The sequence below is a fragment of the Manacus candei genome, unplaced genomic scaffold (assembly GCF_025592945.1).
Source record: "Manacus candei isolate 608988 ecotype Guabito, Panama unplaced genomic scaffold, ASM2559294v1 h1tg000047l, whole genome shotgun sequence".
Lineage (NCBI taxonomy): Eukaryota > Metazoa > Chordata > Aves > Passeriformes > Pipridae > Manacus > Manacus candei.
The window spans coordinates 2,980,666-2,999,123 of record NW_026138095.1 but is presented as its reverse complement, the minus strand read 5'-3'; the positions used below and the strand labels follow the sequence as shown (position 1 = coordinate 2,999,123).

Here is an 18,458-nt window from a genome sequence, read left to right as displayed (position 1 = left end):
ATAAATAGTGTAATTCTGGTGGCAGCTTAGTAAATCAGCTGCTGGCTGTTGCCTTGAACATAATTCTATCATACTGGTGTGGAAAGAATTAAAACATGAAGAATTCACATAGGATGAGATCATAATTTCAAATACTTGTTACTAACAGTGTTCCCTGGTAAGAAAAGCTGTGTCAGGTCAGACAGTCCTCCTTGGTTTTGTGTCCAAGCCATGGCTGGAGAAAGGAACAGAGGTACAGAGAAGGGAAATAAGAGATTTTCATCTTTGAGAGGACAAGATGAGGAAACATCCCAGGCACAATGGCTGCGATGTGATTATGGTAATGGGGCACACACGATTATTTAATGAATGTTTCTTTTCAGCCTCGCCCCTAATTCCCATTGTGAATCTCATGTTGCTTGTCTGGCTGAAGTGTGCAGGACCTGCAACTGTCTGTCTTCTGGACACTCAGGCACTGGGTTTGAGCAGGCATTTTAGTGTGATCTGATGAAGTGCTCAGCATCAAGGGGTAGATGCAGAAAGATCTCAACACTCTACAGCTTTTAAAGGAGGTGGTTTTGTTATATCATTCATAAAGGCGTTCTCACCTCAAAGAGAAGGCAGAATCCGTCTGCTTTATGAAGAATTAATACAGTTTTCATGCAGCTTCCTGTGATGAAGTAGTCCTGTTGTGGCTGAAAAGCAGCATGGATTTTCTTTTTCCTTTTGTTGGTATACACTAAATTTTTCCCCTTTAAAAAGCCAACCCAATAGCAACACAAGAATGAGAGAGGGAGGAGTGGAAGAGGAGCTGTGGTGCTTGGCAGCAGTTCTGAGGAGAGCAGGAGCTTCAGGGAGTGCTCACCAGTGCAGTCAAATGGCTCAGTTACTTCATGTTATTTGTACAGGAAAGCAGGGTTTTGTTGGTTCTGAATGTGAAGTTCTTCATTAGGGAAGATGGGTTTGGAGGTCTTTGAGGGATGAAAATGTTGAGGTCCTCATCCTTTCTCTCCTCTCCTGTCTCTCCGCCTCTGCTCCCTGACAGAAACTTTAAAAAAAAAAATCAAGCAAAACCACCGTGGGGAATGGTTTGCTTGAAGTGGGGAGGTGGATTTTTTATTTCAACAAATCTACCTTTTGTAAAACACCTCCCCTCACCGTACCATCCTTTCTCTTCCCACATGGCCCCTGGGGGGACACCTCTCTTGCATACAGAAGGACCTGTCCCTTGTGCTCATTCCACCTCTTAAATTCAAAAATGTTGTGTCTATAATATAAATACTGTAAGTGAAGAGATTGCTTAATAAAAGTATTTACTTTGGTCAGCATGGTAGACATGTGTAACTGGTTGGAGAAGCAGGGTCTGTCTCCTGCCCTCTCTGGGTCACATTCTCTGCCTTCTGTTAAAAAAGTGAAAACCTCAATAATTGAAGTTCCCCCCAGCGAACTTCCTTATCCCAGACCTACATGGCACGACCAGCTGAAAACCCAGTAATTAAGAAAAGAAAATGTATGAAGAAAAAGGCCTCTTCTGTTGACATGATTACTTTTTAATTGGGTCTGCTCCATGAAAAACCACTGAATGTTTTTCCCCTAAATCAGGCAAAGGCTTTACACTTATTTTAGAGAGCAACAGTTCTTTCTCTTGGCCACACCAAGGACACTGCCAGCATCCGAAAGAAAACAGTTTTTTAGAGAAACTTTGGGCAAAAACCTGGATTAAAAACTTGGTGTGAAGATCCCAGGCCCGGTATGGACAATGTGTGTCCTCCTGGGGGGTTAAACCCCACGGGGGCTTCCAGACATCTCTTAACGAGCTCTTTAGTGTTATTAAATAATGTAGATATGTAAAACCGTGAAATATTGCATCTGTCCTCCTCGCTCCGTTTTCGGCAGGACGCTCCCGGCTGCAGCGCGGATGGCACATATTCCTCTTAGACTTACGATAGGCTGATCTGTAGTTTGAAAAGATGCCTTTTTTTATTTTAATTTACTTGAACTTAGCATCGAATTTTCGCCACGAAAGCCAGGAGAAGAGCTCATATCACTCCAGAATTGACTGCTACAGCTTTAAGATAAGGTGCCGGGCGCTCTCGGCGCACACACAGCGGCTCCTCCCGTTTGCTCCTTTTTTTCCCTTTCTCATGCTGAAAAAATACCATATTCACCATACGAGATTTTTTTTTTTTATTTCTTTTTTTTTTTTTTTCTTACATCCCACCCCCCCCCTCCTCCTTCCTTCTCCGAAATCCACCAAAACTGAAGAAAAATCCAAGTGACTGTTCTTAGCAGCTGTGTGGCCCGGAGTTCAGTGGGGAAGCGGCTTCCTGCCGTCCCTATTCATCACCTGCTTCAAAGGCGGGCTGGCCGCTCCAGTGTGCAGGCCAGGTAGGGTGCCATTGTGCGCAGGCGGGAGGATTAGTATCAAAGCTGCGGCAACCAGGCCCTTGGTCTCGGGCTGCCATTCAGGCAAGCGGGGAGAGGCAAAGAGTGGCCAAGGTCACAGCATCCAGTGTGGTTCGGACTGGGAACGGATCCTGAGAATAGAGGGCTTCTTATGAAATCATGGTGCAAGCTTGCGGCACAGCAGGTGCCCTTCTGGAACACATACATCTGTTTATGTTGGGATAGCGTAGCTGACAACGGGATAATAGAGCTTTGTTGTTTTGGGGGTTTTTTTTTAATATAATTTTCTTGCCTTTTTTTTTTTTTTTCCCTTGATTTAAAAAAAAAAAAGCCAACTCCATGCGCGCCAGCATTGAGGAATATCGCAGGAAGAGCGTTCGCTTTGGAAATCATAAAGAAATCTTGCAAAGCTTTAATTGCTGGGGTGGGGGGTTGTGTGTGTATATACTTAAGCGAAGGGGCGAGCAGGCTGCCTATTAACCATTTAGGATCCTCAACCCTGCTGAGGAGCAGCAGCGGGATACGGGGGCACCCGACACACAATGCGACAATGCCTTTTTTTTTTTTCTTTTTTTTTTTTTTTTTATATATATTATTTTATTTTTTTTTTTTGTCCGCTCCGACATTTGTACCAACAAATTGGTTAAGGATGCGCTGGATTTGCTCGGTTGTCTCCATTGTTGGGATTGTCTGGAGGAATTCTGTCACGCTAACGGTGGCTTTTTAAAAGGTGAGGTAATAGTGACGTAAAAATAAAATTGCCAACTTGATGAAATTAGGGGGGAAATTAAGCTGTAGATGAGTTGTCATGACGACAAGGATGTTCTATTGATGAACTGTACTCCTCCCTGTCCAATCAGATAGTGGAGCTGAAGCTGGAGCATGAACAGGAGAAGACGCACCTATTCCAGCAGCACAACGCAGTGCAGGACTGCCTGGTCCGAGACCATCAACGGGAGATCGAGAAACTGGAGAAGCAGCTTCGCGCTGCCATGGCAGAGCACGAGAGCCAAAGTCAAGAAAGCAGGAAGCGAGACGGGCAGGTAACGATCGATAGCGATTGAAAGGCGGTCGCTTATTAGAAATTGCTGATAACGAGTGTTTCCTGTTTGCCAGCATTGTTGGAGGTGCACGCCGGGGGAGCGGTTGCGAAACTGGCACAGAAACGTGATTTCGTTTTTCTTTTTTTTATCTTTTTTTTTTATCTTTTTTTTTTCTTTTTTTTTTTTTTCCCGCTTTCCCCCCTCCCTTTCCAGTGCTGAATAGGGCTTTAACTGCAAAAACCACAGGTAGCCAGATTAAAAATCCCATGGTGCGCTATAACTCGGCCTATTTATAATCTTGTCTCATTTTCTTTCATGATGGATTTGTTTAAGGAAAAAAAGGTATCTGTTCCTTTCCCCCCCCCAGCCCTCACACTCACCCCTCCTTTTCTCCTTCCTGGGCAAATCCATATGAATCGTATCTGCCTCGTTCGTGTGCTTTTTTTTGTTTTAAATCTCTGCAGGTAACTCACAATTGGCTTTATTTCCTTTTGTTCGTGTCTTTTTGTTTCAGGTTTTGTATTCTAGGTTTGCATTGTGTGTTTGGCTCCGTGTGTCGGATGTTTGATAAGATGATGTGGGGTTGGGGTCGCTTACCATCACGTTTATTTTCCTACACACACGCACCCCTCCCATCCTCCATCTCTGTGGTCACTGTTGGAAGCCATTTGGCAGAATAACCCCCAGCTGGGGTAGCATTTGACTCTTCAAACTTCTGGATGAAATGCACACTGTCAGCATGGAAAATGATCTTTATGAGTTTTCACTTCAAAAACCATCTTATTGCCTTTTTTTCCGTCTATTTTGTAAGGCTGGCATGGTATATTTTCCTAAGAGCCTTTATTAAAAAGGCCTGCAGTGGCGATATTTAAAAAATGGAGGCGATTTTTGCAGTTGAAAGAGTTTTTAGAAAGGAATCTTTGCTAATCAGCGTTAGGATTGCTTATCACGCCTGGATTATTTTATACCAAAACTGGACATTTTTGATAAAGCATCTTTAACTCCACATGTTTTCCGCACACCACCACCTTCCCTAGGAGATGTTAGACTCACACATTGAGGCATTTTCACTCTACTTTCCCGTAGGCTGGTAGGCTGTGGCTTTTACTGGCAACTAGGATGTAGCTAAGTGACATTGAATTGAAGTTGAATACTTACTTTTTAAATCAGTTGGGTTCTTTTTTTACTTTGGATGGCTCAGACTATCGAAGTCTGGCTTAAGGAAGTCTATTAACAGGCAAACGGCTTGTTGGGGGAGGACGAGGGATATCTTGCAGAGCCAGGACTTATTTCTCCATTTCCACCATTATGGTTTTCCAACGAAAACGGGATGTACTTTTGTGGGAACGCTTGGGAAGAGGTTATTCAGGTGGCTTCTGAAGAAATTAAACCTTGCCTTTCGCTCTCTGCTGCATTGTGGGAGCGAACAAAGACTTAAATCGTTCGAGGGGTTGGTTTTTATTCTTTGCAGTTTTTATTTTGGCCCAAGATAGATTCATCTCACCTATGGAGTTGTTTGCTTTTCAGAGTTGTATCCTCTTCTCACCTGCATTCCTGCTGTTATGGTTGCCTACAAAGGCAGAGCTCCCAGGTTTAAAAAAAAGCCCCAGTTTTAGAATGATACAGAATTATTCTGTCTACCCGCCAGTGTTGATCACAGTTATTTATTGCTCTGTACAACGCTGAATACAAGGGAAAGGGACTCCTTTAAGCAAATTCAGGGAACTGGGAGGTGTCTGTAAGTACATCTCTTGTCTTGTTCTGTTGTGGGTCGTTTCTGGCAAAGATTGGAGCCCAAAGTTTGGTTGTGCTTTCTGTTTGCAGTGGGATCAATGATCCTACTACAGGTGCTCTGTGGAAAGCTGGGAATTAGTGCAGCTCTTGGGAGAGTCTGAACAGTCTGAAAAGCACAGTTTGGCCTTTTTGTAGGGCTTTTCTTTGTAGTTTGAATATCCCTGTACAGTCATTTGAACATTGCTGCCATGAGAATGGCATGTAAATCAGGGAGGAAAGTGCAGTTGCTTTGACTAGAAGAGCTGTTGTTTGTTTAAATTCTAGTGAGACTCTCTCAGCTTTCAAGGACGCGGAATTTTCCATTTTGGAAATTAAATTGTTCTTCGTTCCTTCGCCTGCTCTTTGTGTTAGAACTCACCTCTGTCTTTGCTGTGAGCTCAAAAGACAAACGCTGGCATTTCTCGTGGAATTATGGCACATATTTTTAATATTTCTTTTTTTAATCTTTGCCCGTGTTTACAAAAAATGTGTGTTTTGGACATCGGATGTGACTAATGGCCAATGTCCTTTAGGAGACGTCGGGCAGACTCTTCACAAAGATAACCCAGTGATTTAACGGTTATTTGACAACGTTGCATTTTAAAAACCTGTTAAATTTGAACCACATTTGACAGCAGCAATTTCCAGGAGTGCTTTGTATCCCGGCGGAGGTGAGATGAAATGGGAGAGGAGGCCATTTTGCTTCGCCAAATGAAAAGTGGATTTGCTGGGTGATTCGAAAAATTTAAATAATAATTAGTGTTAATCACACACGAGTAGCTTGGTTTGAAGGACCTATCTGCTCAGGGTTGGGTGAGTGATGTGAAAGCACTACTATTAAAGGTATTCACTGGTTGTCTTCCTTAAATCCTTTTCCATATGAAAGAGGAGCGAATGTGTATTTCTTAATATGTGTGTTTAAAATATGTATTTTTCACTGTGTTCCTAAAGACAGCTATGGCTGAATCCTGCAGATCAATTTATTCTACAGTTACAGGAAAGATTAATTTAATTTTTTTATTGCATATCCAAGGTCTCTACTTTCACCTAGGTCTTCGGCTTCCGTGAAAGACAGTGTACAAAATGGTTAGATTTTATTCAAATATGAATACATTTATTAATGCTTTAGTCACAACTAGAGTATAAAAATTGAGATTTTGGTGCTTTGCCAGGTTTTAATTAAATATAAAATAATGTTACTGCTTCTTTGAAATATAAGTTTAATATATTTTCAGGAAAAGAACTTGATTTAAGTGGATTGATTTTTTGTGTTGCTGATGAATATTTGGGTGACAGTTACATTCCACTTTAGCTCTTGGATTTCTCCATTTCTGGGAGGCTTGCTTTGATTTTTTTTCACCTGAGGTTGTAATGCTTGGAGAGGAGTAAATTGACTTGTAGGTCAATAAAAGTCAAAGCAGTACAAAGGCTTTTATACCATGCTGTGTTTTGTAGGCTTTTGAAACCTATACGTTTTCTAGGAAATGCCATAATGTTGTTATTCTTTAAACAGTAGCTAATCATACAGAAATTTTTTTTAAAGGGTAGTTTTGAATCAGTACTTCCATTTAATTTAGATTTTTTAGTACTTTCTGGCTTTTCTTTAGGACCATTCTTAAGCTACACTTTGCTTGGTCATTTGTTTCCCACCTCCCTAAATAATAATTTTAATTATACATTAGTACACAAAACAGGGAACTCCTTGGATGACAGAAGTGTTCTCTTTTTTTCTATAAAAGCGGTCTTACTACTGAATTGGTGGCCTTCTGAAGCAAAACTCCTCATTACAGAGAAGAATCCATCCAGTTTGCTTCTGTGAAATAAGATAGCAGGGTTAGGAAATTTTAATAACCGAAGCAGAGGGGCTGTGGTGCCGGTTGTGCCCTTGTATTTCCCCTTTATCCTTTGAATGTCATTCTCTCCCCATCTGACACGTGCCCTCAACCAGCTCAAAGATTCCCACGTTCCAGCTGCTGTGCAGAGTTGGATCGTTTTTGTGCTTGTTCTTCCAACCGTTGACCTTTGGGCAAGAAGAAGGAGAAAAAGGAGAAATAAAATGCACCCCTGTAACTTCAAATGCGGCGCTTGGCACTAAAGGAGAGGAAAGAAAGTTTCCACGAGGAAGCTGAATTCTTTTCCCAGGTTCTGTTGGGAGATAATTGGCAAGCCCAGTGTGTTCATCCAGTCGTAATTGGGTCAAGAGGAGCTCGAATGCTCGGGCGCGTTTTGCCCGCGTGTGTCACTGGTGGGCTGGTGTTTAATTGTGACAGACAACGTTTGTGCTCTCAAAAATGAGGCTGCTGTAAGAGGAGATCACTGCTTTTTTGGAGTTTCTTAGGGCTCTTGATAAACCATTATTGGTTGGGAAAGGGAAACCTTAAGCGGTTCTGAAGCTGGGTGAACACGCATGTTGAGAATGGAGGTGGTGAGAAGAGTTAATAAGGAATTATCCTGTGCCTGCAGTATCTGCTTCCTTTTTCCTCTTGATTTTTGCACTTCCCACAATCCCCTTGGCCTTTACCATCCTGGTTCGCTTTACCTTCTCAGAAATCAGCAACTCCTTCCCTGGTGCCCCAGTATAGCACATCTCATCACTTCTTTCCTGGCTTCTCCTCTTTGAAAAATTGCTTCTTTGCACTTGGAATCAACCATCTCTCTGCAACTGGTGCTTTGCACTTAGTTTTGTCTGAATTAATTCTGAGCTGCTTGAGCCTGTTGAGTTAACAGTAAAATAAAAAAGTAGTAAGGATCACTATCTTCATTCCAGCAATGATAGTTATTTTCATTTCAGCAGGTTCTTGGTAGATGTTTATGGTTCTCTGTAGATAATTAATGTATCAGCAAAGTGGGGGGAACAGAAGGGGTTTATCTTGACTCCATATATGTGGTCAGTGTGAAGAGTGGCTGTGCTGATCCATGTGGCTGCTGCAGAGCTCTGCCAACTATTGACAAGTGTAAAAATCAAGAGATCTTATGTACTTGTTTAATGATAACTGAATACCCAACACATGCACAGTTTCAATCTGAGTGTAAATATAGCTTTAACAGTGATTTTTCAGTACTATATTAATATGAAGGATTTGGGGAGCATTTGTTTCACAATAGGAGGCTTTCTTCACCTTTGATCTGAGAGAACTTACTGTTCTTTGTCTATTACCTACAGATAAATCACTGATCAACTCTTCTGCTTCATGTAATTGTTGTAATATCTCCAAACATCAGTTCCCACATGGTCAGTCTCCCAGTATCAGTGGGAACAATTTACTTGATGGTGGCTGGAGGGTACAGAGAGACATAGCCTGGGAAACATTCAGATGCTGACAGTGCTACTGAAGTCACTTCTGTTTACAATTTTGAGTAAATAAATTATATGACTCTTTTTTTTTTTCCTTTTGCTTCCTTTTCTTTTCTTAATGGAAGATGTCTTTGGCATGAGAAGAAATGCATTGCTTGCTATGCAGGCTTTCTCTGCAGCCAATCTAAATCATGGAGCTGCAATCTAAATATTTGTTTGTTGTATTTTACTTGGAGAGTCTGACAGTCAGACTCCTGTAGACAGACAGCCGGTCCCTTTTAGCTTTCCCTAAACAAAAGCTTTTGGCTGTGTTGCAGCATGTTTAATTTCCCACCAGTCAGCCCAGGATAATGAACATGACTGTTGATGTAAAGTATTTAAAGTACCAAATATTTGTTGCAGAGCTTGTGTGGTTTTCCTTGGTTGTTGTTCACAGTCTGCTGAGTCAGGGTTGCAGTGGATCCCATTGATGGGGAATATCTCCTGAAATCAGGGATCTGATGATGGGTCCTATAGAGACATTCAAACTGTGCTTTCACTGAGAGTGTTGCTGTGAAGTTGAGAGTTAAAGAAATGGTCAAATGCAACAGTTTCTTGTGGAAATACTGAAATACTGGTGATCAACACAACTGGACTTGAGTAAATCCACTATGGGGAGAATTTGGGCTGCAGCACAGGCATAATCTTTGAGATGAGAGGGAAAAACGAGCCTTTGCTCTGAACTGAAGCCCACAGTGCAGGCTCAGGGCTCCCTCCAGCAAGGTGAGAGTCTGAATCTCCCCTCCCCTGCTCAGGTGAACCCACCTTGGTTATCCTGTGTCACATCCTCAGCTCTGTTCCCCACTGCTGAGCTGCTGCCCTGGTTGAGATGCTTTTGGGACCTGTTGAACACACAACAAACATATGCCACCCTCTCACTTAGAGCAACCATCAAAGTGTCCCCGTGCCGTGGTGGGTGATCATCTCTGATCTCTTCCACTTTTCCCCATTAGGACTGAAATTAGTGAGGAATTCAGTGCAGGAGCTGTGACTTCACTCCCTCCTTTTATACTTCAGTCTGTCCTGCACTTGAAATATTTAAAGATATTTTTGGAAGCCATACATAATAGTGCATAAATTACCACTTGCTGATTAAAAATGTTAAGTTAACTTAGGAGACAACAGACATTTTGTGCTGTCTACAGGGTATGTAAAAGAGAAAGCAGTTGCCATAGAAACTAGCTCATCACATAATATGAACTCTGAATCTGAGATGGAGTTCTTTTCAGCAAAATGGACTTTGTTTCTACAATATGAAATTAAATCTATCTGGTAGTTATTATTACATTGTAATCAGTGGCTTCATGGGTTTTTTTGTTTAATTTTAAATATTGGCAGCTGAAAAGGTGGAGTATGTGATTTCCCTTGTCTAGGGGCAGGGTGTAAATCATATGGTAGTAATTTTATTTTATAACAACACTCCTTGCTTAGGAAAAAGTGATTATTTCCTGCATAGATGTTGATAAATAGGGAATAATTTCTCTGAATAAAAATGAGATCAGTTTTGCTCATCAGTGAGGTAAAGGATCTTTATGCCAGGTTTTAACACATCCACAAGGTGTGGCTTTGCATGCAGGGTTTGTGTGATGGCTGCAGTGAATGATTAGCACTAATAGACAATGAACTATACATGGTGGGAAATTATTTTTAAAGTTATGTAAAGGAATAACGAAGTCATAAATCATCAAGTACATCAGTAGATGCAAAACAGATGTTAATAACTGCAGCATTTGAGGTGGTGTAACATCATTTCTAAGCAGAGAGGCAAAAATACTGTGTTAGTCTGCAGCAATCATCCATTTACAGCATCATCTTTTGATTTTGAAATAGAAGGAGCATGTGCCTTCTATGTGAAGATCAGTGTATGGCAAAGCCACACTCTTGAGTTTGCTTATTGGTATTACTTCCAAATGTGTCTAAATCTTCTCTTTTGATTGTAATTTCTGTGATATTAAATGGTTCCAAATATTACAACTGAACTTATTCAGTAAATATCTGCTGTCCAGAGAAGGAAATGCTTACTCACAACATTATTAATGGGGTTTAGTTCTTTTAAAAATTGCTTTTTAGTGCTGTCTTGTAATTTGCTTGAGACAGTTGTCGAATAGAACAAAGTTGCCTTCTCTTAGTCCGTAGAACAAGTGCAGCAATTTGGGAAACAGCAGTGCTGTCTGCTTCAAACATCCCCCTGGATGGCTGAAGGGACATCCTCTAATGGGAGACCAGCATTCATCCTGCAGGTTTTTCACAGCATCATAGAATAGTCTGGGCTGGAAGGACCTCTGGAGGTCATCGTGCCCAACCTCCTGCTCAAAGCAGGTCTGACTTCAAAGCTACATCATGTTGCTCAGGGCCAAGTCCAGCTGAGTTTTGAAAAATCTGCAGTGGTGGTGATTTCACAACCAGGTTGAACCATATATTCCAGTGCTTTACTAGTCCAGTCTGAAATTCCTTTTCCTTTATATCCAGTTGGAATATCTGTTGTTACAGTTTGGCTCTGTAGCTTCTTGTCCTTCCTGCAAGACGACTCTCTTTCCTCTACAATTCCTTTCGCTCAGTTGAAGGCAGCAGGTTGATTTCTCTTTAGTCTTCTGTTCTCCAGGCTGAATAAATCTGGTTTGCTGAACTTCCTGCAGGTCCTAGTGGCCCACTCCTCCTTCTTGCAGAGTTTGGGGTCCCTGTGAAGGGCAACCCTGCTCCCCACCTGACCACTTTCCCCCCAGAGCTGCCATCCACAGCGTGGCACAGGGTCATTGTGTCCTGTCATCCAGGGCTTCGGTGCAGATGCTGTAAAGGCTGTGTCAAAAACCTTGCTAAAACCAAGATAAATGACATTTACAGTTCTCCCCTTTCACTGCAGAAGCCACTCATTTTATTTAAGCCTGATTTGCCCTTGGTATATCCAGGTTGACTGATCTCAGTGACTCTTTCATTCCTCCTGGGTCTGGAAATTAATTTCATGGAGTTTTGCTCCATCATTTTTCCGGGATGGAGGTTAGGATGTCCTGTCTAGGATTACCTACTAAGGTGCTATGTATTGCAAATTAAGTAGTTAAATTTCTTAGAGTGTGCTTTTTCTCTCATCCCTTTTCTAAAGACAGATTATCCAAAATCAATTTAGTCTCTCTTCCTTAGGTCAGCAGATGTTAATTCCATTCACTCACTGCCACCGTAAATCAAGTTTTGAACAGTAGTCTGGCTGTTAAATGATTTATCTGATAGCAGAGATTCTATGATCTGTTCAGTTCCTCAATTCAAAGGTATTTTAAATACCAAATGAAAGAATGAAACACTGGACGAGAAATGGTGACAATCTGTAGTTTGGAATGTTAACACCACTTGTTTTGGCAGCATTACTGCTCGTAAAACAATAAGATCCATATGGATGCTAATTTTCCCAATTTTGAGTAATAAATACAACCTCTTTATGGTTTAAGTAATGATATTACTCAATACCACTGCAGGGTCCAGTAGACAGTTTCATGATGAGGTAATAAATAGCAATTTTGGAGAGCTGATTTATTTGTATTTTTCTTTTATGTGGTTTCTGATGGGGAAAGAAGAAATCCCAGAGCCAGTGCAAAGCCTTGCCCTCTCCTGTAGCTGACATACTTTGGCTGAAGATATGTCAACTGAGAAATATGAGCCCATCCATACAGCTCTGCACGCTCCCACATTAAAGTATTATAAAGAAACCTTCAAGTGGAAAACCAGTAACAAATTGCAGCTGAGATGCTCGTGGCAGATTGCACTGCCCTGGGTGCCCTGCACTGCTCTGCCTGTTCCTCCTGCTTTAGTCAGGAAGAAAAATGGGAGACTTCTCTGCTTGTCCTGTATTTCATGAGGGGAAAAAACCCTCAAACCCCCATGGTGGGTTGTGTGGAGGTCTGAAGATGATGGTGCTGGCACAGGCTGAGTGTTTCACCGTTGAACATCTCTGCAGCTGTTTCCCCACTGGCCCAACCCCTGCGTCTGTAGCAACTCCTCAAAGTCTCCTTTTCTGCCTCACAAGTATGGAATTTGCTATCCCATCAGCTGGAGGGAAATGCTCTGCACTCTTTCACCCCTGCTACAGCACCAGCGCCATTCCCACTGTGTGTTCCCAGTGCCCTCCGGGAAGCACTGTCAGACCCACTCCCTCCAAGCTGCTCCAGCTGCTTTTCTACCAAAGCACTGACTCTTGGCACATCACACCTCGCCCAGTGTGGGCTGGGGTTTGTCTCCTGCCAGCTCAGAGTGCTGAGTAACAAATAGGTGCCAGCAAACGGCTCCTGGCTGGGCTCCGTGGGACATGCAAGCCAAAAAATGGGACAACTCGGCACAGTGCCAGGAATCGCGTTGGACCTGGGCGGTGGGACCCGTGGGTCAGTGGATCACTGGTGCTGTGCTCTGGTCAGCCCTGCTGCTGCCACCACCTCCTCCAGTGATTCAGGTCAGGAGAGCCCATTACCCATCTCCTTCTTGAAACTGGGACCCTAAATTGGGTCCTCGGGCAGGACCAGCTGCCCCGGCACAGCCCGTGTGGAGCCCGTCGCTCCACACTTCCCATCCTGGTTCATTGAACCTTGTCTTTTCTGCTGCCATTTTGTGTTTCTCTTTTCCCTCACACCCAGATAAGAGCAGGGATTTCAGGTTTTGCATTTGGGGAAATTCCATGTGGAGAAAACATCGTGTGTCCTCAGCTGTGGGCTTTGGACATGGGCAAGCCTGGGATGTTCAGCCTCTCAGAACTGGACATACCTTCTCCGCAATTGCCTTTTTCTTCTCAGAAACCTTTTTTTAAGAAAAAAAATTAGAAATAAACCCCATTATTTTAAAGTACAGTGATTATTTTCAACATCAAGTCAGACAGCAGAGCTGTTCTTTGGCCCACTCACCTTTGAAGAAATGATTGTCACCTTACCTGAACAAATCCTGTTTCTCCCTTTGAACGAGTGGCACAGACTCTGACAGTGATTTAAGGTCTTTAGTGTTGATTTCATGCAAAAAAATATTTCTCACAGTATGACTTTAAAGTAGACTTTTTTCCCCCAATTACTCTACATGTTGGCAGCAAATTAGCTTTGAGGGAGTATTGTGCACATCGTAGTTCTCTGTTGATGTATTGTGGAGTCATTTTTGGATCTTTCAGCTCAGTCAGACCAATGACTGACGTTGTTCATGTCTTCCCTTTCTGGGGATTTGAAAGACTTTCTTTTGACAGGGAAGGTGATGTGGAAAAAGAGAAGCCAAAGTACAAGAAATGATTGGCAAAGTGATGATATCACTGGATGTTCAAAGACTTTGCAAATTGAAGCTTATTAAGCTGACATTTTGTCTTCTATTCAGCACTAATTGGAATCATGCCTGGGTGCATGATGTGGAAGGTACTTAATACCTGAGTGTTTATCATGACAAAGTGACAGAAATTGATGTCAAGGATGCTGTAGATTTCTGTTTAATAGAGAAAACAATATATTTCAAACTGCAATTACATGTCTCACAGTAATTTGTATTCATATGTCTGAAGGTCCTCCTGAAATACTGTAAATGAGAAAACTTTACTTTTGACCCCTAAAATATTGGCCTGATCGTGAGTGTTGCATTCTCAGGTTTTACAGTTGTTCTTCAGAGTTCATAAAATCAGCACTGATGTAGTTTTAAAAAAAAAATAAGAGAGAAGAAAAGACTAAACCCCCTGACACAGTGTTTTCACTTGAAACGGATCTGAAAATCCCACGAAGAGTGAACTCAGTCTTCCACACGGGTGATACAATTCTTCTAAAGTCGTCTCTGACAGCTTGAATTCTTTTGTAGTCTGTGCTTTCTGCTGTATTGGCATCTGTAAAATGAATTTAGAAAAGAGAAACAGCGAAGCAAGTGATTTTGGAAAGGCAGCTGCTGCAAACACGGAGTACACTGCAAGACTTGAAGAGAGCTGTGTGTTCTCCTGCTGTAGTTGGCATCCTTAGGGATTTCTGAGTTCAAGGGCACAAGTGTCCTGTCTGGGATAGCAACATGGCCAGTGTGTTACTCTACATCTTCATCTTGGACCTTATGAAGTTGAAGTCAGATCTTAAATTAAACCTTTAGTTTAATGTAAAATCAATATTTATTCAGCAGTTGCTGAAAACAATGAGCTGTTAGATGAAATTGTTACCTGAATTGCTGTTTCTAATGAAACACAGATTGATAATTGCAGAGTAATATATTTTTTTAAAAACCCAAACAAAACAAAAACAAACAAAAAGCCCACAAACAAACAAAAGGGAAAAAAACTCCACCCCAAACACAAATCAATGGAGTGTGGATGCTCACAGGAATTACTGGTCATTATGTGACTGATCCAGCTGCCTGGGTGTTCCTGTGAACTCCAGCAATCCTGCAGCTAATGAGATGTTGACAAGCAGTAGTTTAAGGGTTGATGGCAATTATTTGTATTGCTGGAATCCTCTCGGGGGGGGTTTCTCTGTAATATGTAAGGACAGACAGTTCCTGCCCCAGTGAGCTCATATCACAAACTTGTGCTTGTAGGATGTGGGAAGTGGGGGCAGCCAGGGGGAGGTTGGGGACCTGTGATGAACAGTGGGGGTTATCAGTTGGCATTGTTGGAGCAGGAAAGCAGAAGACACAGCATGTGAGCTGCCTCCCTCAAGTGGCTCCAATGGGCATCAAAAAATGCCCTTCCATGGTTTGTCTGTAGCATCAAGAGGCATCTGAAGTGTCCTGGCCCTTTGCCATGTCTGCAGTTGCTGCTGTTATCAAAGGTTCTTATGTGACTGGAGGAAAAGGAAAAACGTTTGACTTAGGTGGGAGATGAGCACGTGAAGAACATTTTTGTCTGTTCAAAGTTTGGGAACTCCTCTAATGATTTCTGTGCTTATAGAAATGCTACTTGTCCACTCTCCTCAAGCTGTGTTTGATAACAACTGACTGTAACCCTTCTAAAGCTGTGCATTGTAAAGATTTCCTTGTGGGAAAGCAAATGTAAAGAATAATTTCTCGTTGCACCTTTTATCTGTTGGATGCTGTTGTTGGGGAGTGGAGGGGGAGGGAATGGCACAGGACCCAGGCTGTCAGTGTTACCAGGGCTAACATTAGAGAGAAAATACTAATTTTTCCTGCTAAAATCACTTGGGGATAAGTGAGAGAGTGTGTGTGTTTTTGTATGTATATGTGTGTGAGTGTGTGTATATGGATTATTGCCCTCTAATGGATAGAGTCTGAATGGCTCAGCTTTGCCTGCTTACATGGAGTTTTGTAGCAAAGCATTGTTTTCAGGATGTCTGATATTTCCCATTTGGGAAGAATCTTGTAATGTTTCTTCAGAATTCTGACACATCTTTTGTGAGTAATTTGAAATTCTCTAGAAAGTCCCACAGCTTAGAGAAGTGCCTTTTCTTTGTTCTCTGAAGGTTTGTTTCAGCTGAACTATAAGGGCTTAAAATTCAACGTTTTATTTTGTTCTTTTTACCACAGTGTCAAAATAACTGAATGTGAGGAGAAAGTACCACATCTCTGTGGTACATCAATGGCCCTTTGGATTGGGGAGAGCTGGCTCCCTTCCTTTATTCCATCTGGAATGTGCCCCTATCTCAGCACTCCTACTGAGACCCCCAAGCAGCCAGGACCTGCCAAACTGCTGAGATGGGGGTGGAAGAGGGAATGAGCTCTTCATCTCCCATCTCTGGTCCATGGGTGTTCCTGGTGGCTGCTCCACCCCAACCAACAACTTCCCAGCAACTTCCTGGCTGCTCCCACTCAGAAAAGTGGCAAAAGTTTGTAATGTCACATTAGTGTAGACTGAGGTTTCAGATCTTTGTGAGATTCATGATAAAGTCAAGTAGTCCAGTGATGTGTGGTAGGTTAGGCTTTGTTTTGCCTTTTAAATAAAATTATCTTGGAAGGTAACATTGGAATAACTCAAGGAGGAAGGCTGCAGGTCAGTTGGGAATGGGATTTACAATTATTTGTACTGAAAATAGTCCACTTCTTCATGTTCTTTACAGTGAAGTCATAACATAGTCATATTTTTTCCTAGCGGGGCTCTGTTTTCATTCAGTAAATACATGTGGGAGAATTCCATTTCAGAATTACATTTCTTCTCTCTGCAGCCACGATCTTTTCAAAATTTCCAGTGCTTGCCTTTGCAGTTGGAGAACTGCACAGTGTTTTGGACACACGGCAGAACATCTGTGGCTCACAGCTCCCTTCATCTCCCCCCGTGGATCCAGTGAGTGTCCAGCTCCAGTGTCCAAGGAGTTCCCTTCCTCCCCTCCAGGAGGTTCTGATGGGGGTGGTAGGCAGCAGGTTTGAGAGAGGTTCTTTGGTGCATGTGGATTGCAACAAGCCAAATATTCACACTTAGGAAATCATGTAAACGTTCAGGGGAAACCAGAAGCTCATCTCACAGAGCTCTGCTGTGGAACATCCAACCCCTCTGCACGTTTTTAGCTGAACCCATCATATTTCTATTTCTGGTCCAAAATTACAAGCTGAATCTGGGTAGGAAGAGCAGAAGGAGCAGTGCATTAATCAAATTCCCTTGTAATAACTGTGTTTTCGTGTCAGTGACTGCTCTAAGGTGTGATAGAAGGCAGGGCACCCAGCGCTGGCTTTCCTGTCCCTCCCCAGGGCTGGGTTGTCCCTGGGCTCTCCCTGCTCAGCTTGGCAGGCACGTGGCCACAAAAGCTGAGCAGGGATGTGAGCAAAAGAAATGGTCCTGTGAGCAAAAGAAATTGTCCCTGGGTTTTTCAGGCTACTACACTTTCCATTCATGGTGAAAATAGAAAAAATTTGCATATGTTAACAGAGAGATGAAGGATGTTGGAGGAGCATCTTCTCAGCCCAAGATGGGGACTTTATCTGCATTTATAAATATTGCTGTGTTTCTTCTGAACATGATGTTTCCTAGCAATCTGCTTTTTTTTTTTTCCTTTGGAAAAGTTATTTTCTGCTTACAATACATTGGCACAGCCATTGTTTGTATTGTTCAGGATCAACAGTGGGATTTTTGTTAATGTTATTTTGATTTGATGACTTTGTTCATCAGTGAATTATGAAAGCTCTTATTGTTTAGGGCACAAGAAGGGCATAATGCGTTACTGGGTCACATGCTCCCTTAATGCATGCACATTGTGATGGCAGTAGTAATAGCTCCATTAAAGAACAAAAGGTAGCAACACATAGTAGCTCTGGATCTGGCCAATCCCCTCAAATTACCATAAATATTTGAGCAATCTGAATAGTTTTGGACTCTGTAGTAAAGCTTTCCTGTTTTTATCTGGCACTGAAGGAATGTGGAATAAAGTATTCATTTAACAAAGTATAAAAATATGTGTGCTATGCAGTTATAATCATGTGTCATTAATCAGAAAATACTGCAGAAACTCTGACAAATTAAAAACACAAGGATGTGTCTGCAAGGGCTTTTTCAGTCATTAAAAAGCTGCTTCACCTCTCAGGCAAACTATTTAATGGCAACTCCTTGCTCAGTGTACTGACATCTTCAAAGGCTCTGACATCTGTCGGCCTTTGAACTACCATTAAAAAATATTATCCCATTTCCATTCTTTTATGCCCATTTTTTTAATTATAGTCCTTCTTTCAAGTTGGGAACATGGTTGGTTTAAATGATGCTGTCCTTTCGTTTTCAGCCACCCAGCTGCGGTTTGAATAAATTGATGTGGAATCAAAGGCGGGACTTTAAAGGGAAAAGGTTTGATGGACTTGGACTCCGAACCAGATGAGGTTTTATGATGAAAAGGGTTTAATCCCAGCACAGGCATCGCTTCTATCAGTCGAGCAGTACAAAGCAATTCATATATATAGGTTCACCAGAAATGATCTTTTTTTTTTTTTTCTTTTTTCTTTTTTTTTTTTTTTTTTTTTAAACAGCACAGATCTCTTCAGGACTTGCAAATGTGGCATTAGCTAATATTCAG

General features: G+C 42.0%; 1 protein-coding gene across 4 annotated transcripts in view; it reads left to right on the top strand.

The window, feature by feature from the left end:
• CEP112 (centrosomal protein 112) overlaps positions 1–18,458 on the top strand; it is a 155,433-nt gene that overhangs the window by 66,496 nt on the left and 70,479 nt on the right. For all 4 annotated transcript variants that reach the window (XM_051797644.1, XM_051797643.1, XM_051797642.1 and 1 more), the window contains one exon: positions 3,246–3,428. In XM_051797644.1, the coding sequence (XP_051653604.1) occupies positions 3,246–3,428 (183 nt within the window). The remainder of the gene's footprint in view (positions 1–3,245; positions 3,429–18,458) is intronic.